At 46.8% G+C, this 27,520-nt stretch overlaps 1 protein-coding gene across 2 annotated transcripts in view; it reads left to right on the forward strand.

Moving 5' to 3' along the window:
• The window catches only part of LOC146822173 (low density lipoprotein receptor adapter protein 1-like), a 307,556-nt gene that overhangs the window by 164,716 nt on the left and 115,320 nt on the right, over positions 1-27,520 (forward strand). For both annotated transcript variants that reach the window (XM_085613310.1, XM_085613309.1), the window contains exon 2: positions 7,419-7,561. In XM_085613310.1, coding sequence (XP_085469436.1) covers positions 7,419-7,561 — 143 coding nt within the window. The remainder of the gene's footprint in view (positions 1-7,418; positions 7,562-27,520) is intronic.

Below are 27,520 nucleotides of genomic sequence, written 5' to 3' on the forward strand. Positions count from 1 at the left end.
GGGTCTTGAGGGAGATATGCAGCTCCCGAGGTGGGGAGAGACTCAGGCCAGGTCTCTAGTCACTGCGGGGCCGCGGGAAGAGCGCGCTTCAGTGATTCCCGGAATGAAGCGCCGCTAAGTATCACACTGTGTCACGGGTCCAGGCAGAGCGCTCTCGAGCGCTAAGGCCGTCCGTGCCGGAATCAGCGGGGTAGAGCCAGGTCCTGGCTCATGAAGCAAGGAAACACGGGAGATAGGGTACGCGAGGTCCGTTACCTCGCCGAATGCCAGGTGGGACTTGATTGACAAGCCCCCGGCCTTCCGTGTACGAGGCTTTTGTACTGCCTCCAGAAGTGCGCTCGCGCGTTCGCTAGGGGTGATGGGTATTGTAGTTTCATACCCATCACCTCCCTAGCGACGCTTTGAGCGTCACAGTCTCGACAATCGTCAGCTCGACAATCGTCAGCTCAACGTCGTAGACTGACACCAGGAGTAACTGATGATAGTGCCGCAGGAGCAGCAGGGTGTGTATATCCCAGGAGTAACTGATGATAGTGCCGCAGGAGCAGCAGGGTGTGTATAGACGTGCAGTAACTGATGATGGTGCCGCAGGAGCAGCAGGGTGTGTATAGACGTGCAGTAACTGATGATAGTGCCGCACGAGCAGCAGGGTGTGTATATACCAGGAGTAACTGATGATAGTGCAGCAGGGTGTGTATAGACGTGCAGTAACTGATGATAGTGCAGCAGGAGCAGCAGGGTGTGTATAGACGTGCAGTAACTGATGATAGTGCCGCAGGAGCAGCAGGGTGTGTATAGACGTGCAGTAACTGATGATAGTGCCGCAGGAGCAGCAGGGTGTGTATAGACGTGCAGTAACTGATGGTAGTGCCATAGGAGCAGCAGGGTGTGTATATCCCAGGAGTAACTGATGATGGTGCCGCAGGAGCAGCAGGGTGTGTATAGACGTGCAGTAACTGATGATAGTGCAGCAGGGTGTGTATAGACGTGCAGTAACTGATGATAGTGCAGCAGGAGCAGCAGGGTGTGTATAGACGTGCAGTAACTGATGATAGTGCAGCGGTGTGTGTATAGACGTGCAGTAACTGATGATAGTGCAGCAGGGTGTGTATAGACGTGCAGTAACTGATGATAGTGCAGCAGGGTGTGTATAGACGTGCAGCAACTGATGATGGAGCAGCAGGGTGTGTATAGACGTGCAGTAACTGATGATAGTGCCGCAGGAGCAGCCGGATGTGTATAGACGTGCAGTAACTGATGATGGAGCAGCAGTGTGTGTATAGACGTGCAGTAACTGATGATGGAGCAGCAGTGTGTGTATAGACGTGCAGTAACTGATGATAGTGCAGCCGGGTGTGTATAGACGTGCAGTAACTGATAACAGTGCCGCTGGACCGGCCGCCAGTGCCCCTCAGAGATGTGTTGGCTCTGTGAGGGAGGCTCTGCGTATCTGTATAATCCCTCATAACAGGATTATAGGATTAGCCGCTGTCATCCTCCCGCCACAGACGGCTCCCTCAGTGGCTGCCTGTACAGAGCCTGCTGGGAGCCCCTCCTTTCATCCATGTCTCTTCCCATCCCCATTTGCCTTCTTTCTTCTTCGCGTCTCTCCATCTGCTCGCGCTTTGTTCTTTTTACCCTTATCAGTTCAGTTGAGTGTTAGGCTTCAGCCGGCTCTGCTCCTCGGAGACACTCTGGTTCAGTGATGAGGAGAGCTGGTGAAGCAGTTGGCACGGGCGGTGCATGGGTGATGCCACCTTTTGGAGTATTGGGCAGCAGGGCACCTAAGAAACCAATTTCCTATAATGATGCTAGAAAAGTGGGGTTTTGGCTGAGAGGGGGCGGTAGTGCGGCCAGAGCTAGGCGTGTTTGCCTCCCGCACTCCCTTTGAATGTATGTGCCATGGATGTCAGGGTGGAGCCGCCATGACTGGCCTGATTACCAGCTCTGACATGTGTATCAAATGAGATGAGCTGCTGGCACCGCAGACTGGCACCACATGATACCCGCCCACGACCCGGTCTCTGATCTGTTGGGGGGCTGGGCCCATGTGAACCACCTTCTCTCAGACTTCAGTGCCTCATGCTGGAAGGGGCTGTGGCCAGCACATTAGCGGGGAAAGCCGATTTGGCTCTACGAGCCCATGCACAAGCCGAGCCATGAAAACCTATGGCACGTAAATCATGCAACAAACATCATGTTAAAATATGATAAAGTCTCTTCAAAATCCAAAACGGTCCAAATATTCATCATCCAGTAGTGTTTCACCTTAGTACACCAGATTACATCCCTGCATTGAGAAGCATTTATTAAAAGTGATAGTTTTTAGGTCGAAGTCTGCCAGACAGACAGTAGGTTTGCTAAAGACCTCTTCGGGACATACAGAAAGCTTCCCTGGGAACACATTCTGCCGATTGCTTACCATTGGGCTTGTGGTTTTTAACTGACATGTTCTGGCTTTCTCTTTGCTGGCTTTATTTGTTTTCGACTGTCCAGGTTCAGTTCGTCCCTCCCAAAGATCAAAACCTTCTCACACTACTGCACCATGTATTCTTCCACAAATGCTCCTTTCTGTAAGTAGGCCTGTAAATCTTTTTCTTATCTTGTCACATCTGCTGTGCATTCACATGCACAGATCAAAAGTCAGGCTCTGTCTTCCAAGGAAGCTTGGTGTTTACTTTTCTTTCTTTGACTTCAAAGTGAGAGGATTTGTGTAGCAATTTAGCTGGATATTTTTTTCTAGCACACAACAACATTGAAGTGAACTGTGCAGGTATTTCATATTTAGCCAAGCATAAATGAAGTACATTTTTTTAGGTAATTCTGAAGTGTGTTGGAAACATATACTTTAATATGATCAAAATAAATCGATGCACTATGTGATGCAATTTCCACATATTATCGTTTGTGTGCTGTATAGTTTTATTAGTAAAACTGTGTCTGTGCAAACGTAATGGTAATTTCAATTAATAATGTGTTGTCTGGAATAGCATTGTGCTACCACATCATGCATACTCCACTCTATGCCGCTCCACTCAACTCTGCACCACTCCACGCCACTTCACTCAACTCTGCACCACTAAACTGAACTCTGCACCACTCCACTTATTCTGCACCCCTCTACTGCACCACTGCACTCTACTCCACTCTGCACCACTCTACCTAACGCAACTGCACTCCATGCCTCTCTACTCTACTCTGCACCACTCCATTGTAGGCCGCTTTACTCTACTCTGCACAACTCCACTCTACGCCACTGCACTCAATGCAAATACCCTCTACGCCAATTCCCTCTACTATGTACCACTCCACTCTGACAATCCACTGTACGTTACTCTAAGCTATTCTGCACCACTGCACTCTACACTACTCTGCGACATTACTCTATGCCTCTCAACTCTATGCATGCTCGACTCTACCCTGCACCACTCCACTCTACCCTGCACCACTCCACTCTGACACTTCTCTCGACTCTGAAACACCATACTGTATACCACTGCACTCTATGCCAGTGTACTCTACGCTACTGTACTCTACTGCTCTCCATGCCACTGCACCACTGCATTCTACGCAATGCACTCTTTGTACGCAACTCTACTCTACACTACTGCTCTCTGCAGCACTCCACGCCATTGCCTTCTACACCACTCCACTATACTCTACACCACTGCACTATATGCAACTCTAATCTGCACTACACTCTGCTATGCAACACTCTAATCTATGCCACTGCATTCTACGACATTGCATTGTATACTGCTGAATTCTATACTGCTGCACTCTATGCCATAATACTCTCCAAAACTCGACACCATTGCATTGTACACCAGTCCACTCCTCTCCACTCAACTCTACACCACTCCACTGTACGCCACTCTATGTGACTCACCTCTGCCCCTCCAATCCACGGCACTCTATGCCACTCAACTCTATGACACTTTATGCCACTCTTTACTATTCCACACTCCACACCACTCTTCTCTACGCCACTAACGTTTAGCCATGCTGAACAGCAGCCACACTGGTGTACAACATGGTAAAACATATTAACAAAACCAACAGCTCCTGCAAAGGCAAGACGTATTGGCTTTGGCAATGCTTGTTACACGTGAGTTTTGAAATATTTGAGCCTGGCTCGAGGACTCAGTGGCTTGTTCACCTCTACTTCATGCTCAGACACTGCTTTCAATTACAAATCATGTCTCTGCTTTAGAGGCACCCAGAGGTCATGCAAGTGTTTGCTTCTAGAGCCCATGGCCTCTTTCACTCCTTCACTCCCCAAATCCAATTCCTAGGGTTGTAACCTCACATCTTGCCTCCTTCTCCACCCCTAAGACATCTAGACTAGTTGTTGTTCAAGTTTGGCTTAAGAGTGGCACTCACCTGAGACTTGGTTTTAGATTTGCAGTCACCTCAGACTTGGGGTTTAGAGAGACACTCACCTCAGACTTAGATTTAAAGTAGCACTCACCTCAGACTTGGCTTTAGAGTGGCACTCACCTAGGATTTAGCTTTAGAGTGGCACTCACTTTGGGCTTAGGTTTAGAGTGACACCCACCTCGGGCTTAGGTTTAGAGTGGCACTCACTTTGGGCTTAGGTTTAGAGTGGCACTCACTTTGGGCTTAGGTTTAGAGTGGCACCCACCTCGGGCTTAGGTTTAGAGTGACACCCACCTCGGGCTTAGGTTTAGAGTGGCACCCACCTCTGGCTTGTCTTTCGAGTGCCATTCACCTCCCTCAGACTTGGCTTTAGAGTAGTACTCACCTAGTATTTAGCTTTGGTTTAGAGTGACACTAACTTTGGGCTTAGGTTTAGAGTGGCACTCACTTTGGGCTTAGGTTTAGAGTGGCACTCACTTTGGGCTTAGGTTTAGAGTGGCACTCACTTTGGGCTTAGGTTTAGAGTGGCACTCACTTTGGGCTTAGGTTTAGAGTGGCACTCACTTTGGGCTTAGGTTTAGAGTGACACCCACCTCGGGCTTAGGTTTAGAGTGGCACTCACTTTGGGCTTAGGTTTAGAGTGGCACCCACCTCTGGCTTGTCTTTCGAGTGCCATTCACCTCCCTCAGACTTGGCTTTAGAGTAGTACTCACCTAGGATTTAGCTTTGGTTTAGAGTGACACCCACCTCGGGCTTAGGTTTAGAGTGACACCCACCTCGGGCTTAGGTTTAGAGTGGCACCCACTTCGGGCTTAGGTTTAGAGTGGCACTCACTTTGGGCTTAGGTTTAGAGTGGCACTCACTTTGGGCTTAGGTTTAGAGTGGCACTCACTTTGGGCTTAGGTTTAGAGTGGCACTCACTTTGGGCTTTGGTTTAGAGTGACAGTCACTTTGGGCTTAGGTTTAGAGTGGCACTCACTTTGGGCTTAGGTTTAGAGTGGCACTCACTTTGGGCTTTGGTTTAGAGTGACACTCACTTTGGGCTTAGGTTTAGAGTGGCACCCACCTCGGGCTTGTCGTTCGAGTGGCATTCACCTCTGTCAGACTTGGCTTTGGAGTAGCACTTACATCAGGCTTGTGTTTGGAGTTGCACTCACCTCATGCTTGGCTTAAGAGTGGCACTCACCTCATGCTTGGCTTAAGAGTTGCACTCACCTCATGCTTGGCTTAAGAGTGGCACTCACCTCCGACTTGGGTATACAGTTTGCAAACATGAGGAATAAAAACTCTAGGTCAAAATTAAACACTTCAAAAACCTGTTAGTTATTTTTTGCAAACAGATTTTAGAAACAGTTTCATTAAAGCCAGTTAAAAAATATGTGCACTAGTTCGGAATGTATAGAGACATGCATAAATATTCTAGCTATCTAAGGAGTGCAAAAATAGACATCTTCTCTCTGCTTGTCATTGAAAGCTAAAAAATAGAGCAGCAGAAAGAAAATCCGTTTACATTGCTTTAAACAGCTGCTTTAATTATGTTCCGTGCCCTGACCTTCGTTTCACCTCGCATGCTGCCAGCAGGCATTGTGCCTTCAGAACTCGAATATAATAATTTATATCAGTCGAGTTCTGCCATTTTTTCTTTATACTCGTCGACTTGATGCGTCACAAGTGCCTGGCCGGGACCATAAAAGTTATACTGAAAATCTTAGAATGGACAACCCTGGTCACTAACCAGCTAAGTGGGCGATGATCATAAGAAATGCCATAAAGGGACCCGCAGAGCTGCTCAAAGCTTCCAGCCTACTGATAAACATAAGCTGCATGTCTATCCCTCTCACGTCATCATCCATCATACTGCTAATTGGCGCATCCCATAACACAATAACCACACCTCCGTGGTCATCATGCAGGACATAGAAGCACTCACCACAGTCTCAAAACAAAGGCAACACCCTTCCAACCACACACACTACACGTTGTAGCCTGCTACCCATGTAGGCGGGCTCTTCAGCGCCCCACAGAAAGATAGTAACAGCTATGTAAATGTGACCATAGAATACAAAATGTCATGGTAGCACCGTTGTTTTCACCGTTGACGGAATATTGGCCTATATATGGCAAGACCTTAGGGTTCTAACCAGTCTTCCACAGTAGCCATCACAGTTAAGACACAGGGTGCTGGTTAGTTAACAATTATTAGTAAAGCTTTGCACTAAATTAGACAAAGTTCCCTCATTTACAAAGACATCATGACCTGTACCCCTCCTATCTGGCTGACAAGCTCTGAATCTTTGGTGGTTCTCAGCACCCTCGAAGGCAGGACACCATCAGACTGGAGACAAAGAAATGTTAAAAAGATGTGCCCTTTCCATCTACACACCGATGATCTGAAACATTACCGTATCGATCAGGACCACCCAATCCTGCTGCAGTTTAGGACATTTTGGAAGACCCACCTCCTTATTGATGCAGTACCAGTCCACAAGCCAGCTCTCACAGATCAGTTGTTGACTGTATGCGTGCATTTGAGCCGGTACGGCGCTGCCTTTGGTCAGGTCTTTGCTATAAAAAGACCATATTCCTACTCACTTAGAAGCAGGCAAAGTCATGTTTCTTGAACAAGTGTTCTTTAGAAATGGAGCACTCGCGTAGCTTGGCGCTTTTCATTGGACGCCCAAGACCTGACTCCACAGTGGTTTGCTAAAGACAAGTTGCTGAAGGACTTGTAGTTGTAATTCTCGATGCCCCCTGGTTGTATGCCAAAGATGAGCATGCATCTTCACCGAGCCTGTAAACATATGCTTCTTGCTATTATTCTGAGAGCTCTGGCTGTTGGCCTGCACTGGCTTTACAAGGTCTTCGCAGGATCTGTGCCCCACCCTTCTGATGTCCAGTTGGGGAATGTATAAACCTCCAGAAGGAAAAGCTGTCGGTGCAGCAGCTGCTCATATCCAGTAGGGCACAATCTTTCATGTTCAATGTTGATAACGGTGCTGGTGCAAAGTAAATCAGTTGTTTTTTTTTGTTTTCTTTAGAGCTCCCAGAAAACTGGACAGACACTAAGGAGACCTTGCTGGAGGGGATGGTGTTTAACCTTAAGTACCTGGGGATGACGCTAGTGGAGAAGCCCAAAGGGGAAGACATGGCGGCGGCGGCCATCAGACGCATCATCTCCATGGTATGTATCCTTCAGTATTTCATTCAGGGAGCCGGCACTGAAGACTCAACTGCTCGAAGTCGAGTCTGCAGAACATGGGTAATCCTGGTCGAATCCAAACGAGTCCATATTTGAATGGGCTTTACCCCTTTGACTGGAGGTGGTCGCGTGTGAGATCCTCATCTGTCCTCACCCCAGTTTATCCTAACTCTATAGACTCTGGCTTTCGTTTCCACTCCAGATATTTAAATGCTTGTTTGCTGCTGATGGTAACTGTGTAAGCTAATGCCAAATAGGAAAGTTCCTGTGTAAATCTCTCTCTCAAACAAATCTAAGCAATGAAGCCTGAATGGAAGCGATGCTCAACCACCATTCTTTCAGATTGGTTTTCCAGATCCCCTGCCAGAGTTCAGGTTTGTTCATCATCGTCTCATGTGTGGAGTAACTTGTCCTAGCCGCTTTCTGATGGTGCTCTGCGACGTACCGTTCAGCCTCGCAGTCGAGGATGGCCTTCAGGTTCATCTTCACACGCTTATTACATGACAGAGAGTCATGTTTGGAGCCCAGACACCAGGGAGGGACCTCGTAGGACTCCGTCACCGACATCTGCGTGTGGTCGTAGACCCTGGAGAAAAACCTTAGAACTTTTAACAGCTGAAATCTCACTGATGTTGAGCAGAGAGTGGCAGTGTGTCCAGGGAGATGCACGCTCAGACAAGCTGTAGCGTGTGGCTTCCATGCAGGGACCACTGACGCAAGCCGTTTGCCTCCATTTTTAGGCTCAGTGAGTGCCGTGTTGCTTCTTCAGTCTTGGACTGTCTCGGCGCAGTGTATACATTGTGGTCCTTGTGGGCCTTGGGTTCCTTTGAAATTCTCACATGCTGAAACCACTTGAGGTCGGCTCTGCTTCCTGTTTCATGTTGCCACAAATGTACTTGATTCTCAGTGCCTCGTTATGGCGCCCGTTTGTTTCCAATCACCCTTTTAGCTTCTTCCTTCTCACAAATAGCTCACTTTCTCCAGAACATACACTTACCATTCAGTGACATGTGCCCTGAGTTCAAGGCTGTGGTACACGTGGCCTTCAATCTGATGAGTTCATTACGGTTCTCCTGTGGTTTCAAACTTAGTTCACTCAAAGTAAAACTCACAAATGTTTGAATCCTATCCATATTAATCGAGGCGTAATGGGGACCGAGAGTCTGCGTTTGACCCTAAATCTCCTGGGTGTGCAGTGCGGGGAGTTGTCGGGCTCGCTCCTTTTCCTCAGTCTTGTAACCCAGTGCATCAGCCTGTTGACCAGTGGTTGTGGTGTGTCGATGGGCTGCACCGGCTCTTGCTTTAGGACACGGAGACTCTTTCGGTGCCTCTGGAAGGCAGTGGTCTGAAGGCCTGTTGAAACCTTCATGCTGGAATCACTGGCCACAGACATTGGGGCTTCGTCCCACCAGTTAAGTTATAACAATAACTCCTTTCTAAGCCTTCTCTACAGACAACCTTTAGCTGTCTGTTGCTGAAGACCTATTGTGGACAGTATGACTACCTGCATTGGACTTTGGGTTCATCCCATTACCATATCATTGATTGGCTTTCTTGTCAATCAGTCTCATTTGCTTGCGTCTTATTTGATTGCTCTTTTTCTTGTTGCGTTTGTCCCTCCCTTGGATCGGAACTTCTTTAGCATCTGGGTGACTTGTATCATTCCACAGATTGACTCCAGGAATTTATGTTCTTTCTTTTAGTTGTTGTTTTTCATGCAAGTGCATGTGTTGTCTTTCTCTGTCCCTCCTGTGCTGCTTCCCAGCTGAAACCCTCACCACCTACACTCTGTCTTGGTTCCCCCTCACCTCAGTCAATGTTTTCTTCTTCCGCCTCTTCCCATACTGCTCTATTTTGTGTGTCTCCTCTTTTTTTTCAAGGTTCCTTTGTTGCTCCCCTCTCACATCGACTGCTCTGCTCACTATCTTGGATTGGTAAATTAATTTAAAAAAACCAAAAAAACAGCAGTCTTGTCATTATATATCTTTATGCATGCTTGGTGAGGCTGGAACTGCCGGAGTCTTCCGTGTGAACCTCTTATGTCGACCCATTGGGTAGCGGAACCTCTCTGACCAATATTGATGTATCTGGCATGTTTTGAAATATTGTGATTCATGCAACTCTGTATTGCGGACGCATAGTGCTATCCCTCAACCGGATATATAGTTTCAAGCATTATTTCAACATGCGGACTGAATATCGCTAAAGTTGCTGTTTTTATCCTTCTTTATATATCTCACCTTGGGCTTCAACCTGGATCATAGTCTGACCTGTTCTAGAACCTCCCAATTAAAACAACTCGCTAACTGATGGCATTCCGCCTGTGCCGTATCTGTATGATGGTCCTAAGCCGATTATTAACACACCAGGGCAGTAAGCCCTTACTTAGTTATATCATTCACTCAATTACCTGGGACACGCAATTCCCTTACGTGCTATACTATGAATTGGTTTCTAGTTTGTTTTCTAAATGCATAATTGAGTCTTCATATTTTGTAACGTGACCAGGTTCCTTTGGACGGTGATTTACAACCGGTCCCCTTAGTGAATTTATTTAAAATTCTCCTTGTCACTACGTTTCATAATTTCTCTCTCTCTCACTCACTCTTCAGCACCCTTGCTATATGCACGTTCCCTCTGGAGCAACCTTGTGTTACATATTACAGAAACTAAAATTGCCTAAAATGTAAAATAAATGTATGGTGATTTTGATTTTGGATGTTGCTTTCTTTATGTTGGAATATTGTAATCAATACTGTGAGCTACTCAAAAAATAATAATAATAATTTTTTCCTTATTTAGCTCTTTACTGAGTGAATGATATAACTAAGTAAGGGCTTACTGCCCTGGTGTGTTAATAATCGGTTTAGGACCATTGTCTTTTGTATCAAAGTTGCACCCAGGTCCTTGACTATTGGGTTACCCCATTTTTGTAATGGTATCTGTATGATGGACATTCTTTGACCACCATCTTTGTAGTCCACGCATATGATTTATTGTGGCTTTCCTGGTGAAGGCGCTCGTATACTATGAAGATCCATCATTAAATCAAAAGCCACTCCACTGCACCTTCAAACTGATTGTATCTTTGATTTTACATTTGTTTATTATCTTTATACATTTGTAAACAGTTCACTTTATGATTGATTGTATAGTTTTTCCTATATGGACCATACATAGAGGACATCCGGCTTTGTTTGTTGTATGAATAATTTGGAAAACATTTATCATTGTGACTATCGTAGTTTATGCTGTGATGTTATTGCCCTATATATGTTTCCCCAAGGAGTAATCCAGAACTTACAATGGTCTTTTTAAACAATTTGTATGAATAAAAAGACTTTTTACTGATAATTGTTGTACACCGATTCTTTACACATCATATGGGAATAATGGCCTTGTATACTTAATAGATCAATAGCTGCCTAGGGAATTTTTCTTCAGTAAATGGGACTGCCAGATGTCATACATGTATGTGTGCATGATGACGCATGCACACATGTGATGCATTATGCTTTAGTGTTAATAAAATAATAATAATATATTGCCACTGCTATTCAGCATCAGCAATTGGCAATATGGTAATAACTATTTTTGGCATAGGTGATAGGGCTGCAAAGCGTCTTGATCATCAGCAGAATCCAGCTACTTCTCGGAGTCCCTCCTGACACGCGCACACGCGAGATCCGGCTGGTTATTTTCAAACGTTATTGGAGGATCGCTAGGTCCGCCTCCTAGTCCAACATGTAGGAGCATGCAGTTACATTCACGTGGGGTCTATAGAAAACCAGGGATATTCAGTAGCCTTAAAGGCCCCACTGTGAATTACTTTCACAGATGGAAAGAATAAATGACATCAAGTGGTATATTGCGAGCGGAAAACAGCTCTCTTCTATTAAGTAATACCAGGGCTTTTAGTGGGCTGGGTCTGTATTGGGCTCTGGTTTGTGCCCTGGCACAGGCGGACTGCAGTGACATCGATGTGAACTACTCACTAGTGGAGAAGTGACGTCATGACGTCATGCCAGGTGAGCCTTGTAGGGGTTGGGAAATCTTTTAAAGAGTCATTTTCTCCTGGATTTCCCTTATCTTTTTGAAACTCAGGAGCAGCATTGTTGTGATGTCACCAGGGCTTTAAGTGGAAGTTTTTTCAATATTCTATACAGGCCATAGTTGCAGCTTATTTATGTTATGCAACTAACAACCATTGACAAAGCCAATAGTCCTGACTTGTAGGTATGATGTCACTTGTTATATCGTATATCTGGACGCAATGATAGAAACAGCAAAATACAAGTCAGGTGGCACACTATGCTAAGCACAGACTTCAAGCTTACGTGTTTTAAGGCACGCCCTTAGTTACACTGGCCATTCAAGTGTGAACTAGTCAGGCATAGTTAATAAAACACTCGCTGAAGCAGTGTTTTGTAAATGTGGGCCACTTTTTAGGTCTCGCCTGGCATTAGCAGCGCGTATGCGCTGCTCTCGCCACGCGTGGGCCTTTTTTAATCAATTCAATTTTGGACGAGGACTTAAGCCACGCCCTTCTTTTCCATTGGTTTGCGTCAGCGTTTGTTAAACACTGGCATGTGATTGGCAATCGGGCTGTTGGGTTACAGCCTTGTCCACTTTTAGGACGGCCCATGTGCACAGCCCGACGCCATCTTTGTTCCCGTGACGTGACTGAGGAGAGGGCTGTGTGCCATTGTCGCTGTCGGCCCATGAGCCTGAAAGCGCTGTGTGCCTGAAAGCTCTGTGTGCCTGTAATCACCGCCCCCGGCCCGGGAGCCGCAAGAGCACTGTGCTGCCTTCACCGACGCTGGCCCAGAGTCCGCCGACGTCGGAGCAGAGCCGTGGTGGGATTGGCGCAAAAGCAGAGTGTCACTTGGCAACGATGGGCTCGTCCAAGAGGAACCGCGCTAAGTTCCTGTGATCGCAAGCCGTTGCCACAACATTCCCTAACCAACAAGTATTTGCTATCAGTGTGCCCTCTTCCTCATCAGTGTCACCCCTTACACTGGTTTGTGCCGCTTGACTGGCGCTGTGGCTGAGTGAAGCCGAGTGTTATGCCCAGTGCTGTACAGGACAAGACAGAGTGCAAGCGAGGCAACATAGCACCGCTGTGCTGAATTCTATCACACCCTACCAACACAAATCATACCATGGCACCAATAGATACTGCCAAAAATCACCTGACACATCGCGCACCGCAACAGCAGCTCCCCACCCACCCGCACAGTAACTGCTCTCTCACACACATTCTCTCTCCGCTTGCACTGCTGTGTCCTGCGCTGTACTATCGTGACTGGAACGGGGGCTACACCAGCTGTGTGCACGTTAGTGTGGTCTGGACGTGAGGTAAACTGGCATTGCTGCAGTTGCTGGGGTGCATGAGGAAGTGCATTTGTTGGTTGTTGTCTAAGGGTTGTGGGGTGGAGACAGGATTGCTTGCTTCATGTGCTTGCAATCGTACAACGCATTGGTTTTGTTTCCTTAATTAACTGTGATAAGCAGTTAGTTGCAGTGCACCTTTTCTATAGCGTGAAACTTAACAGAAGGCAGCGGAGCGCTGCGCAGGGTCAGGTATTCACACAAGGTGCTTTCACTTCCTGTTCACTTTTTGCAGTCCTATCTTATCGATTGTCTCACTCCCTGTCGCTGGTTATCTGTGACCTATGTGGTCAGGCCTGTTTACCTTATCTTTTGGTGTCCCAGTGGACTCTTGTTTTCTTAGTGATCTTGCCTCAGACACGTTGTTTACTTGAAGTGTTTGCCCTATTAGCGATGTACGCACACATCTCGTGGTGTTCTTATTTCCCCCGGTACATTGTCCCACTCTTCACACCGGGTCTTGTGTTCAATTTAACCAATATCGAATAGTGTTTTTTGTTGTCCAAGTACTGTCTGTACCCCCAGTGCAATGAGCCAGGCTCAGCCAGTGCCCCTCGACCCTCCCCCTGCCCCCGCTGTTCTTCCTTGGAACCTTGTGTAGCGCTGGATACCGCAGTGTTTGCACACTTTTAAATATTTAAATAAATAAACTGAAGGTGGGGACATTGAATCGACAAGTACCTCATTGCTTTAGTAGCTGAATAAGACTTATTTGCAATTGCGTGCTGTTTTCATGTCAGTGACCTACAAGACCAGCCATAAAACAGGACCATGAACAGCCAAAACAAGCATTAAAAATGCAATAGGTCTTGCCTTTAATTAAGTTAAAGCCATTCGCTTTGCTAATTGTATTGTATAGCAAAGCAAATGGCTTTAACTTAATAAAAGGCGAGACCTATTGCATTTTTAATGCTTGTTTTTTGGTGTGCCCGGGCCGATTTGTGTTCCCAATCCAACCCTGCCATATAATGTATGCCTCACCTCCTTCTGGAAGCTGAAGATGCTTCCAGAAGGAGGTGGGCTGGGGGACCTTTATTGGAGCGGTTTCATGGATTTATTAAAGACATTTGCAGAAATGTGCCAGTGTATATATAGAGTTGGTGAGTGGGGGGCACCGGCTCCACCCTCATCCCAGACCTGTCCGATGTCGGGGCATGTTTGTTCTTTGAGGCGTCCATGTCTTGTCGGCCTGCGCCTAATGGGCCTTCGTTCTACTGACTGCAAAACTACATTTGGAATAGCGGCAGAGATGCAACGAATCACGCGTCCCTCGCAAGTGAATCCTGGCCTCTCCAGGGCTCGGCACCCGCATGAGAGCGAGCGTTCCTTGCTTCATGCAATATGTAAGATCTGCGCTAAAACCATCCTTGCACTGGTCTCCCCCAGGGCTAAACGTGCAGATATGAGTCTTGGAGAGCCGGGGCATTTACAGTTAGACCGCCCATTCTTTTCTAAATTTCCACTTTGTTCTCTGATCCGAAATGTGTCAAATCTAGGCTTCGAAACAGCCATGCATTACATTGTCAAAGCAATGAAACTGTAGTATTTTTGTATCCCTTTTTCATTTTGTAAATTAGTATAGAATTACCTCTTGATTAGATTACGATTTCTATATTTTATATCATCTAAAAATTTGAATTAAAATGGGACACCATAGAAAGTCAGACCCATTGCATTTACAAAAGTTTGTCTTGGATAGATAGTGATTTTTATTACATTTCTTATTAGATCAGGTGACTGTTGATGACTTCATTGGAAACAATGATGCTTTTAGCAGGCTCTAACTGATTATAGAGGCCCGCTGCATGAACAGTTTCCATGCTGTCACTGAAATGCAGCATCACCTTGAACCTGAACCACCGGTGTGTCTGCAGTGGTACCTGCTGCGGTCTTCCACTGCGAGCTGTAGAGTCCGTCAGGAAGGGTTTTCCCACCTTCTAGTTCCCACCCTTGACCACCTTTCATTTCTGCTGCGGCAGTCTCCCAGTTTGAGTAGGGGCCAAAACTCGTGCTCAAATCCCTTTGCGTCACATGGGAGGGTCAGGCGCATATTCTGCGTCGCAACGACTAAAGAAGGAGTGAGAAGTCTTTATGATAGGTATACAGTCATCTTCCCAATTACTATACTTTAACAAACTAAGAGAAGGGGTACCTAGAATTTTAATATAGTGCATGGATCTATTTGAGATCCGGAAGTAAGGGCACCCTAGTAAATCTGTGCTCAACTTACATTTATCTCAGACCTATGTTTGAAACCTATCTATATGTAGAGCAGGATATATATATATAATATATATATGAAATAATCCCGAACCAAATCTGATTAAGGAGAAAGCACTCGTCAGCATGGGGGCTCTCTCGTTTATTGCGCAGGTTACATCAGGCTATGGACAAACAGGAACGCGTTTCGGCAGACAAGCTGCCTTTCTCAACCTGAAATGCGCCATATTGGTAGAACCCCCATGCTGACGAGTGCTTTCTCCTTAATCAGATTTGGTTGGGTATTATTTCTTGTACATTCGTGGCGCTAGCAGTGGCGTCACTTCCAAAGCACCACCAGTGATCTGGCAGCACGCCAGCATTACCGCAATTTGGATTCTGGATATATATATATAGTTTGCAAACAAAGTGCCCGTGAGCATTAAGAGGTCACTCGACATCGCTCTGGCCATTCAAAATGCAGCTTCCCCCAAATGCTCCAAATTCGGAGCAGCCCAAGAGGAAGAGGCTTTCAGCCTCGAAACGCGTTGGCACAGAGCATGAATTTGGAGCATTTGGGGGAAGCTGCATTTTGAATGGCCAGAGCGATGTCGAGTGACCTCTTAATGCTCACGGGCACTTTGTTTGCAAAATATATATATATATATATATATCCAACTCACAAATTTGCCTGATGTAGAATGTGAGAAGTTGGCCTGATATATAGTGCTCACTATTCTAGTGATCACTGTGTATCATACCAAACGACCCTTATTGATGATTGGTTGTAAGTCAACCTTATAGACCAGCTATCCTAGTAGCATGGACAAGAGCAGTCTTTCGGCTAAACTCTAGAGGGCGTGTTAAGCCAGCTGTTTTACCACCACATTTACCCTTTGAACACCAAGTGAAAGGACACCACACAAGTTGTTTTGAAAATAAAGGATATTTATTTATAACAAGACTACCCTGGCTCTTTATGAGTCAGGGAGCTAAGCACAATACAAAACTCTTATGAAAATACTTCAAGTTGCACAATTTACACAAATGCCCGAGGGGCACGAAAAACCATATACACTAAAAGTGGAATGCGAATTGCTAGCAGGTAAGTAAACAGATCCAGAGGCTTCAGGATCGCTAGGACTACACTACTGGACACTAAGGTCAGGAGCAGGAGGCCTAGGGAGATCGGGTGCAGAGTGTGCACTCTCACGCGGGATGCGGGAAGAAGTCTATGGATGCTAGCGTTTCTAAAAGTTACTGTTTCCGGACGAATCCGACCAGCTAGACTGAAAACGAAAAAGGATCTGGACACTTAGAGAGTGAACCTACGTTGGAGCACCGGAATGCTCGGTTTACCTAGCCCAGGGGCTGCGGCTGCATAGGGTTCAAAAGACGTCGGGAATCCTCGTTGAAGTCTATGGAGCCTGAAAGAAGGCGTTGCTGGCAGGCGACCAGTGTCGATATTCGGAGGGATCCAAGCCTGGATCGATGATGGAGATAACCTGAAAGCAGAGGGGACTCAGTTCTTAATCACTAGCCAGTGATTGGGTTGGCACCACGATGGCACCGGAGGTAGTCACCGCGATCAGGTGAGTGGGTGACGCTGGACTCTGCTGTCCCTCGGTGCAGGAGGCGTTGTCGGCGACCAGGCAGAAGGGGCGAGCTGTCCCACGAAGGTGTCGGCTGTCGGCGATGCTGGACCCAGGATTGGGGCAACAACCCTTGGCAAAGGCAACCCCACGCGGTGGAGTCAAGATGGCGTCTGGAGTGGACCAGGAGGGTCCGGGGCGCTCCTCTATTGGAGGGGAGCCAGGGCCAGTCTGGAGCAACCAGACCAGCGGCGGAAATGTCGTGGGGCGTCGTTAGCAGGGCCACTAGCCAACGGGCAAGTGACCGAACAACGCGGTGAGCGGCAAAGAGCAGAAGGGCCCCCACGCAGATCTCGTGGATGCTGGGAGGCTGGACTTCGGTGCTGGAGCTGCTCAGGGTTAGGGCTTCTCAAACCCCAGGAGCACTCACTCGAGGATCCCTCGGTGGTCGTGCTAGGCAAGCGTCGTGCAGGTTCTGAAGATGGCCGGTCCCTCAGGTCTCGTCACACCCACGAATCTCAGCTGGGCTGATGAGGCGGGTAGAGGTCAGAGATGGCAGGGAATCCGGGTCTCGTCGAGCTGGTCAGTCTGGATCCGGAGGATGGACGTGCAGCAAACCGCAAGCGCTTAGGTGGTGCCTGCTGATGCAGGGTGGCTACTCCTTAGCCACAAGGGAGAGTCTTCAAGAAAAGTCAAGAGTTCCTTTCGTGGAAAGTAGTTCAAGATTCAGAATTATCCAATTTGGGAAGGGGGCCCGCTCCTACCTTTATCCTAAGAAAAGGGGCTGGCCCGTGACTAGGTCCTGCCTATGGGTGGGACCAGGGGGGGGGTGGTTACAACCCTCTCCTTTGTCCGGACTCTCTCCAACTCAGGGGCTGGGGTGCCCCTGGAACTGGTTTGAGCCGGCCTATGCACAGTGATCACCGGGGTGCCACTTGCAGTCACCTTCCTCTCAGCCCTGCCTACCTGGGATACACAAAATCCTGTCTGGGATGGTGCTGGCACCGCCCCTGACAGGAAACCCTTTGTCCAAGCTCTCCTCGCTGGAAGGACTCCCAGCAGCAGGAGGTCAGACTTGTGTCTGTGGTGGCAGCATCCATTTTGTGATGCTGAGGCTCGAGTCCACTTTAACCGGGGTTCACAGTTACATACATGTCGTGTCCCTCTAGAAGGGTGGAATGCTAACCCCGTCGCCAGAATTGGCGAGGGGTTAGTATTCCAATTCGTATGACACCTTACTCGACATGCTTGGATAATGCGAGACCAAAGTTAGCAAATAACCGCGAGGATTATAATGCACTTTAAGAGTATATGGTACGCGTTATCCTGGAACAGCTATTAGGACTTGGTTCCGCAAGCTGCAGACGGGCTCAGCTCATGCCAGAGCACCATCTCACCTGATTCCAAGCACTCTGCCTTCAGGATTGATAAGGCCTGCCATAGGAGTGACTGATAGGAATACATGTGTCCATTTTAGGGTTAGATATAGGAATACTATACCTAAAGCAAAGGGTGATTACCCACCTTGCCCCAGCCGTCGTGCAGCCATTTGTGTCAGATTTGGGTGGCCATCCAGGGGTGGCATAATACATGCTGCAGCCCCTGGTAGGCCCTGGGTACACCTATGCCCTGGATACCTAAGGTATGCTGGTACAGGGACTGATAAGGTGGCCCAGTTCCAATTGGTAAATGCACCTAAGGTACATGTGCGTCAATTTTAGAGAGAGAACAGCTAGGCTGTGGGTCTGATTAGCAGGCCCACAGCCAGGGAAAGTCGTAAACCAATGAAGCAAAAAAGCAAAAATCTGGGGTGATCATAGGATTGCAGACCCTACTCTCCTACATAGAATACGTCACACCACAGGTAAGTATTGATGGGAGCAGCAGCGTGAACACTATCCAGTCCACACATAGGAGTCCAGTCCTGACGCGTTTCGTGTAGCACTTCCTCAGGGGCATTGGACATTAAAGCAACAGCAGAGCACTTTTGGCGGCATCATTTTGAATTCCAAGCACCCCGCCTCAGTGGGCGTGGCCCTCACAATGGCCTGCTGGTACTTGTAGTGCCTGCCGTCTTTCTCGAGTGAGTTGCCTGCTGTAGACATTCAAAGTAAAGTGTCACGATCCACTGTGATGTTATAAACTTTACTTTGAATGTCTACAGCAGGCAACTCACTCGAGAAAGACGGAAAAAACAATCTAGGGATGGAGTCGACGCCCATGCGTTCTATCACCGAAAGGAGGAGTCATTTACCTCGTAACTACGAAGAAAGGTTCGGATGTGTGCTGCGCTCTGCTGTCATTTTCGAACCCCTTAGACGTGCAATCCTCTACCCTCGACGGTATTGTCTTTCGATCGCGGTTTCCCATTCGACGTGCATCATGTAAATTGTGAAAACCTTTGATCGGGAACTTCGAGGCGGGCCGTCTGGCCTACTCGTGCCGATCATGCCAGCAGTCGATGGAACGGACTCCAATCAAGCTATGTCCCGGGTGTCGTGCTAAGTTTTCACGCACAGACTAGCACGAGGTTTACAACCTCTGCTTATCCCCAGAACACAAGGAGAAGGACTGTGAAGCAAGTCGCTCATTCCAATCGAAGAAGACCATTCGTGATCGTCGGGCTCGACTCCACAAAATGCAACATGGCAGCGGTGCCGTACCGGACATCTTTGGCGAAGATTTAGACCAACGTTCACCCACAGAAGCCGAGAAAGAAGAACTGGTCTCCGTGTCCGAAGCCGACTCCGACATGGAGGAAGACCTGAACGTCACTCCGGGTCAACGTACCACGAGATCAAAATCTAAGGCTCCGGTATCACCCTCGCCCTCGGTTCGACACCAAGAAAAAGTTTCAGATGCCCCGCCATCCAGCCCGGCTATGAAACATAAAGACGAGCCTTCCGGCTCGGGCTCGAGCCGGCCCCATTCTGGAGCCAAACCAACACCTTCGGTACCGAAACATAAAACAAAACATGTGCCAGTCCCTACACCTTCGGCACCAAAGACACATTAGGCAGCGAAGACCTCAGATCCGAAATCTTTCAAGTCAAAAGCTTCGGACCAGAAATTGTCCAAACCAAAATCCTTGGAGCCGAAATGCTCGACACCTAAAAGCTCGGAGCCGAAACCCTCCGCTCCGAAATGTTCGGAGCCGAAACATGCCACTCTGAAAGCTTTAAACCCTAAACAGGCTAAAACTAAGCAGTCTGATTCTAAACATTCGGCGCACAAAGACTCTCAGCCCAAATCTTCCACGCCGAAATCCACTCCTAAAGAGAAAGATACTCCTTCCAAGGATTTTCCATCCGAGGACACAGTTTTGGATCCAAATCAAGAGACTAAGTATTGACCCTCAAACTGGACACCTTCTGGCCACTCTTCCTAAAAAAACGGAAGCTGGATCTCTTGGAGGATTCTCCTATACCTCTAAAGAAAAGGACATGGGTACTAACCCTTCTCCCCCTTACATACCTCCCTCTCCTCCTCTTAATCCCAATTTACTGATTACACCATCAAATTCACCACCACCTCCACCTGACCCACAGGATGAAGATTATAGGGATGAGGATGAAGATCAGGATATACGTCAAGACATACCACAGGATCCAAATCAAAATAATGACCCTGACCTGTATCCCTCCAGACCCTCCCCACCTGATGACAACATTGGCTTTGCACAGCTTATCAATAGGGCTGCTCAATATCACGGGTTGAAGCTACATACAGACCCTAAGAGGATTTCCTTGTGGGGACATTTACGCACTCCCAAAAGTTTACCAATACTTTGCCAATGTTGAAGGGCTTGTTGAAACACACAAATGAGGTATTCAAAGACCCAGAATACTCACACCTAGAGTGGATAAAAAATACAAGCCCGCTCCTACAGACCCTGCATATATAAAAGGCCAGTTGCCCTTAGACTCTCTTCTTGTATCTAACGCCCGCAAGAGAGCTAACTCTCAAACTACAGGCGACGCCCCTCCTCCTGATAAGGAGTCGAAACTCATTAATGCCTCAGGCAAACGAGTGGCTTCGCAGGCTGCTAACCATTGGCGTATTGCCAATGCTCAGGCCATGTTAGCACGCTAAGGTAGGGCTCACTATGATGAGTTGGAAAAACTCATGCAACACTTGCCTGATGAGTATAAAACCAAAGCTAATGACATCATTCAGGAAGGTAAGCTTATCCCCAACACTTCCATAAAATATGCACTAGATACAGCATCTCGTGGCATCAACAGCAGCATACTACTGCGCAGGCACGCTTTGCTTCAAATCTCTGGATTCAAGCAGGAGGTCCAATCCTCCTCACTTAATCAGCCTTTGGATAAGGAACATCTTTTCAGGCCAACAGTCGATACTTCACTAGAAAAAATGAAGAAAGATACCGAAACTGCTAAGTCCATGGGAGCCTTACAATTGCCTTCTAATGGGTTCCTTTCGCCGCTCCTTTTACAGGGGTGACTCAAAAACAGTGTCATCAGAGAATCCCTCTTCCTCTGATATGAATAACAACCAATCTACCTCCTCCAGAGGTTATTTTCGAAGAGGCTACAGAGAAAATAATAATAAGGGAAGAGGCAGAGGTAACTCCACCCGCACTTCCCCTGCCAATAAACAGTGACTTCCCTCCGCTACCTCCCGATCATCCCACACCTGTCGGGGGACATCTCTCACAGTTCCTACCTGTCTGGAATTCAATCACCTAAGACAAGTGGGTAATACAAATTATCCAGTATGGTTATTGCCTGGACCTCACCTGCACTCCCCCAACTATCCTTCCAAGAGAACGTGCAATGTCAACAGACATCTCACCCTTTTAAAACAAGAGGTTCTCTCTCTGTGAGAAAAACGTGCGATAGAACCAGTCCCATTATGTCATCAAGGGACAGGAGTGTACTCCCTATATGTTTGATTCCAAAATAGGATGGCTCTCTCAGGCCCATACTGGACCTCACAGCTAAACCTCTATATTCAATCAGACTACTTCCACATGGCCACCCTACAATAGGAGCTCCCATTGCTTCAGCAAGGCGACTTTCTTTCCACTCTGGATTTAAAGGACGCCTACTTCCATATTCCCATTCACCCGGCGCACAGGAAATATCTCAGGTTCGTGGTGGACAGACAACATTAACAATTCAAAGTTCTTCCGTTCGGGGTTACTTCAACACCCAGAGTCTTTACCATGTGTCTGGCAGTAGTTGCAGCTCATTTAAGAAGACAACACATTCACGTCTTCCCTTACTTAGATGACTGGCTAATAAAAGCCAAGTCACAACACAGCTACATACACTACACTCACAAAACAGTTCAGCTGCTTCACGACTTGGGATTCACTGTGCACCTCACCAAGTCTCATCTCCAACCCTCCAACACGCAAGTGTACCTAGGAGCCACAATAGACACTTGCAAAGCTCTAGCGTACCCCAACCCAGCCAGAATACGCAACATGCAAACCCTGATATCACAATTTCAGCCTCAACACTCATTACCAGCTCAAGTGTTCATGAAATTGATCAGAATGATGGCTTCTTGCATTCTAATTGTTCCCTACGCAAGACTCCAAATGCGTCCTCTACAGGAATGCTTAGCACATCAGTGGAACCAGGCTCAAGGTCAGTTAACCCATCTGGTGTGGGTAGATGGCCGCACCCATCACTCTCTGCAGTGGTGGAATTCACAAAACCTTTCCAAAGGGCGGCCATTCATCGACCCGGTTCTACAGATAGTGCTAACAGCAGACGCATCCCTCACTGGTTGGGGAGCTCATTTTCAAAAGCATACCATTCAGGGCATGTGGACACTACAACAAAAACAACTCCACATAAACCATCTGGAGCTGCTAGCAATTTTTCTGGCATTGAAAGCTTTTCAAGTACATCTAGTAGGCAAAACTGTCGTAGTCCGTACAGACAATATGATAGCAATGTACTACATACAACACAGGGGGGACACACTCTCTACAGCTTTCACACCTAGCTCAAAGCATATAGAGATGGGCCATACCTCAAAAGATACATCTCCTTGCAGAACATCTCCCAGGAGTAAAAAATCAGATTGCAGATCTGCTCAGTTGTCAAAGACAACAGTCCCACAAATGGGAACTACATCCCCAAGTACTCCTCCCATTCTTCCAGATGTGGAGCTACGCAGAAATAGATCTGTTCGCCGCACACCTCAACGCAAAATTCCCAAACTTCGCGTCCAGGTATCCACACCCATTGTCCAAAGGCAATGCGCTATGGATGAATTGGACAGGAATATTTGCTAAGGCTTTTCCACCTTTCCTGCTAATTCCATTAGAGGTTCGGAAGCTCAAGAAACCTTTCCTCACAGTGATCCTAGTTGCTCTCACATGGGTTCGACAACCATGGTTCACAACCCTGTTGGAACTATCGGTAGTTCGTTATCAAAAATTACACCTCTCCCCCCAATCTTCTCACTCCATGGAGAGATAAGACATCCATATCCCAGTCAACTCAACCTTGCGATCTGGCACCTGAAATCATAGAGTTTGGCTACCTTAATCACTCACCAGACTGCATGAACGTCATTAAAGAGGCTAGACACCCTACCACAAGAGCATGCTATGCAGCAAAATGGAAACGATTTGTAATTTAATGTACTAAAAATCAAATCAATCCGCTAGATGCTTCAACTTAAAACATCATTTGCGATCTGTTACACCTACAACGTGCTAACTTAGCATATACATCCATACGATTACATCTTGCCACTATAACGGCTTACCTACAAAACAGACAACACTTGTCTTTGTTTCGTGTACCCGCTATGAAAGCCTTTTTGGATGGACTCAAAAGAATAATTCCTCCTAGACTTCCACCTTCTCCCATGTGGAATCTTAATATAGTCCATACAAGACTCATGGGCCCACCATTTGAGGCATTGCACAAATGCGAACTACAGTTTCTGACTTGGAAGGTAGCCTTCCTTATAGCCATCACATCTCTTAGGAGTTGATGAGCTCCATGCACTAACCATACAAGAGCCATTTTTACAGATTCACCAAAATAAAGTGGTTCTTAGGACTAACCCACATTTTTTTTTTTACCCAAAGTCGTTTCTGCTTTTCATCTTAACCAGTCTGTTGAATTACCTGTCTTTTTTCCTCAACCAGACTCCGTAGCAGAATGTGCTCTTCACATCTTAGATGTGAAAAGAGCGATACTTTATTACATTGAAAGAACTAAATCTTTTAGGAAAACTAAACAACTCTCTGTTGCTTTTTCCCCACCAAATAGACAATCCCATTTCAAAAGCAGGTATTGCACGGTGGATAGTTAAGTGCATCCAGATATGCTACCTTAAAGCTAAACACACCTTAACAAATCCCCCTAGAGCACACTCTACACGCAAACTAGGGATCATACCCTTAGATGACATCTGCAAGGCTGCAACATGGTCTACACCACACACATTCACAAAGCACTATTGTGTAGATGTTTTAGCAAAACAACAAGCTAGTGTGGGCCAGGCAGTTTTAAGAACACTATTTCAGACCACTGCAACAGATACAGGTTAGCCACCGCTTGGGAGATAACTGCTGTATAGTCTATGCTAAAGCATATGATCTACAGCTCATATGCCTCGAACGGAAAATGCTCCTTACCCAGTGTGCATCTGTTCTTGGTATATAGAGCTGTAGAGTCATATGCGCCCACCCACCTCCCCGGGTACCTCTATCTGTTTGATTATTATCTTACTTAGATACACTATACATGGATATCTCTTTCTACTCTTACTAACTCCATCATCACCCTTATGGCAAAACAATCTAGGAATGGAGTCGATGCCCATGCGCACTATCACTGAAAGGAGGAGTCACCTACCTCGTGACTACAAAGACTTCTTCGAAGGAAAAAAAAGTGCAAACATCCGGGACCAGCTCCAAATGGCGATCTATGCTAAACCATATGACTCTTCAGCTCTATATGCCAAGAACAGATGCACACTGGGTAGGTAGCATTTTCCTTATCTAAATGGGGATATGCTAAAAATCTGGCATTGATCCGGCCCTCTGGCTGGTTGTACGCATGCTGTTGATGAAAGGGAATCTCGGTTTGGCAAGGGGGCTCTGGGACACGGGTCTGCCTGAAGCCTGCCTCTCTCTTTCCTTCTTTCTCTCTTCTTGTTTGAGAGTCTGCTCAGGCTTGACTTGTACTCACAAAAGAGCTGGATTCAGGACTGAGATGGTTACCTTTTACCTTGCCTCTGCTACACCTTGTAGTAGGCCAGTGGTTCCCAAACCTTTTCGACCCGCAGCTCACTTGACCCATTGGCCATTGCCCTTGGCTCCCCAGTGTACTTTTTTTGGAGGGTGGGGTGGATATAAGGCCGGCCTCAGGAGTACTTGCATTTTTCTCCCTGAAAATAATTGGGATGAAGCTGATGAACGTATTATAATCATATAAGCAGGGTGTTTCGTATTACTTAGGTGGCGCCTCTAATAAAATATCCCTAGTTACACTTCTTTGCCCAAGCCTTTTTTAGAGTACCCTGTCAAACTTCATTCCACTTACAGTGCTAGATAGCACCCCTATGCATGTAGGCCCCATTGCCAAAGTGTTTCTGTGCTTGAAGAATATTTGCACGCACTTCCATTTCTACCCATGTCATATCTGCCAACACACCTGTCTCAGCAGGGTGACTCATGATTTTTTAAACCACTTACAGCTTTCATTTTGCTGAGGCATGTTGAATTAAAGAATTAGGACAAACAACAGAATCTTAGGAATCAACCATGCTAGCCCAGATAAGTTCAAGACGTATACGGCCCTTAGCGCGTTTGGCTCTGAGACTAGCTTTGAGAACAGCTGACTCAAGTCCAATAATCTGGCAGAAAAGTGTCCAGCCCTCAGCATGCCCTACATATATTGATACCTTATCAACCACCCACCTTCATCCTTCTGTCTGTGCAGGTTCCTCCATCTCAACATTGATTTACTTCTTACCGTATCTACCTTTTTATTAAGTCCTGGCATGTTCTTTGACTCTTGTGCGCAAACAATCTAGATCATCGCTAAGCCTATCTCCACTGCACGCTTTTCAGGGGAATGGCAGTATTACTGGTGTGATCCAGCCTAGAATGCTGTTCTGTTGAGCTAAGGATGAGATGTGTTCTCCGACTGGCTCGTCTCAATAGCGCTCTGAATAAGATGTTTTGGGCGAGTGAATCTAGCTTTCCGCGACCGATCTTGAGAGCTGCCGCCTGATCGTAGACCAGAGTGATCTTGGTGTACTCTCGGGTCTAATGAGTTTTACTTGTTGAGTCCAAAGGTTTCGGTCTACAAAGCTCTAATTTAGATTTGCTTGTGAAGGTACTGTGTTATCCGTTTTACTTCTGCCAAAATGTACCTAGTTAAAGTTCAAACCCGTGTTTGTTTTAAATCCGCTCTGTCAGTTGCTTATAGCCATGTGTAGTTGTATGCCAGGGTCCTCTTTCGGCTGGTTGTATTATTCATGGGAGTGTTGAGAAAGGCTTAGGGCTTTGAAGCAGCATTGAGAGCTGCAAGGGGAAGTGTTCAGTATTAATCTTACTATTAACCAAATGAACTGTTTCTGTTGAGCCTTTTTGCTCCTTCCTAGTACACACTCTTCTCCAAGTTGTCCGGGTCTTGTAAAACTCCCTAGCAAAGTTCACCTCAGCAATGTCACGGGTTTCATGGAAGTGACCTTGAATGAATATCTGCTATAGGACATTGGATGCCACCTCTACCCCAAGTATGGGGCATCTTGGCGCTGAGAGGACAAAACAGCAAGAACGAATTCTATTCTCACCAGCCACGTTTTCAGAGTTTTCAACAACAAAAAAGATATGTAGGTGCAAATCTAAGAGCCTCAGGCAGAGAGTTCTGAACTTTGGCTGCTCTGGAAAATCAACAGCCTCAAATTAGGCCGTTTTTGATCTTTGGAACCTGTAGACGAGTGGGCAACAAGGAGCAAAGGGCATGAACCGGTCTGTTGTGACATATTTTTGTTGTTAAATAGATAACTCCCTCCTTTGTAAACAAAACACAGGGCTTCGAAGGCACATCTTTTAGGGACTGGAAGCCAGTGCATAAGTGGAATTTGAACAGTCTGCAGCCTGTTGTGCAAATAAACTGTGAGGCCCAAAGCAAATTCCCATAAGATAAATAGAAAGTGACCAGGGACTGAACCGCTGTTTTCCTGGCTGACACAGAAAGAAGAGGGTGAACCGTATAAATAGACCAGGTTGGCCGAAACATTTAGATTTGACGCACAGGAGATCTGAGCACCAAAAAGTAAGACTGGCGTGCTGTAAAATCCCTACTTTCTTCACGCAGGTGGGGGGGCCTGGGCATATTTCCCATGTTCATTAGGCCAGAAGACCAAATAGTGGGTTGAGCTCTCCACAGCAAAATCGCCGTCTCTTTGGAGTTTAAAATTGCTTTTCACCTATGATGCAGGCAGAAATACAGTACAAGTGGTCAGCACGGTCATCTGCGATAGAAGTGCTAACCTGTGTATCATCAGCTGGAAACATCCTGCTAAAGCCAGAGGACCTTCCCAGACCCCCGGAAATTGAGACCTACATTAAAAAGGGTGGGACTGAGCACTCCGGAGATGAAAAGCTGCAAATAGACACTGCTTCTTTGTCCTCCAAAAAAACAAGACTTCAGCCACCCCAGAGCCAGATCAGACTCCCAAGCCGCCAAGATGGTGAATAAGCACAGAATGAAAGACCATGTCATAGGCGAGAGGGAGGGCCAGT

This window comes from Triturus cristatus, chromosome 6 (genome assembly GCF_964204655.1).
Source record: "Triturus cristatus chromosome 6, aTriCri1.1, whole genome shotgun sequence".
NCBI classification, from domain to species: Eukaryota; Metazoa; Chordata; class Amphibia; order Caudata; family Salamandridae; genus Triturus; species Triturus cristatus.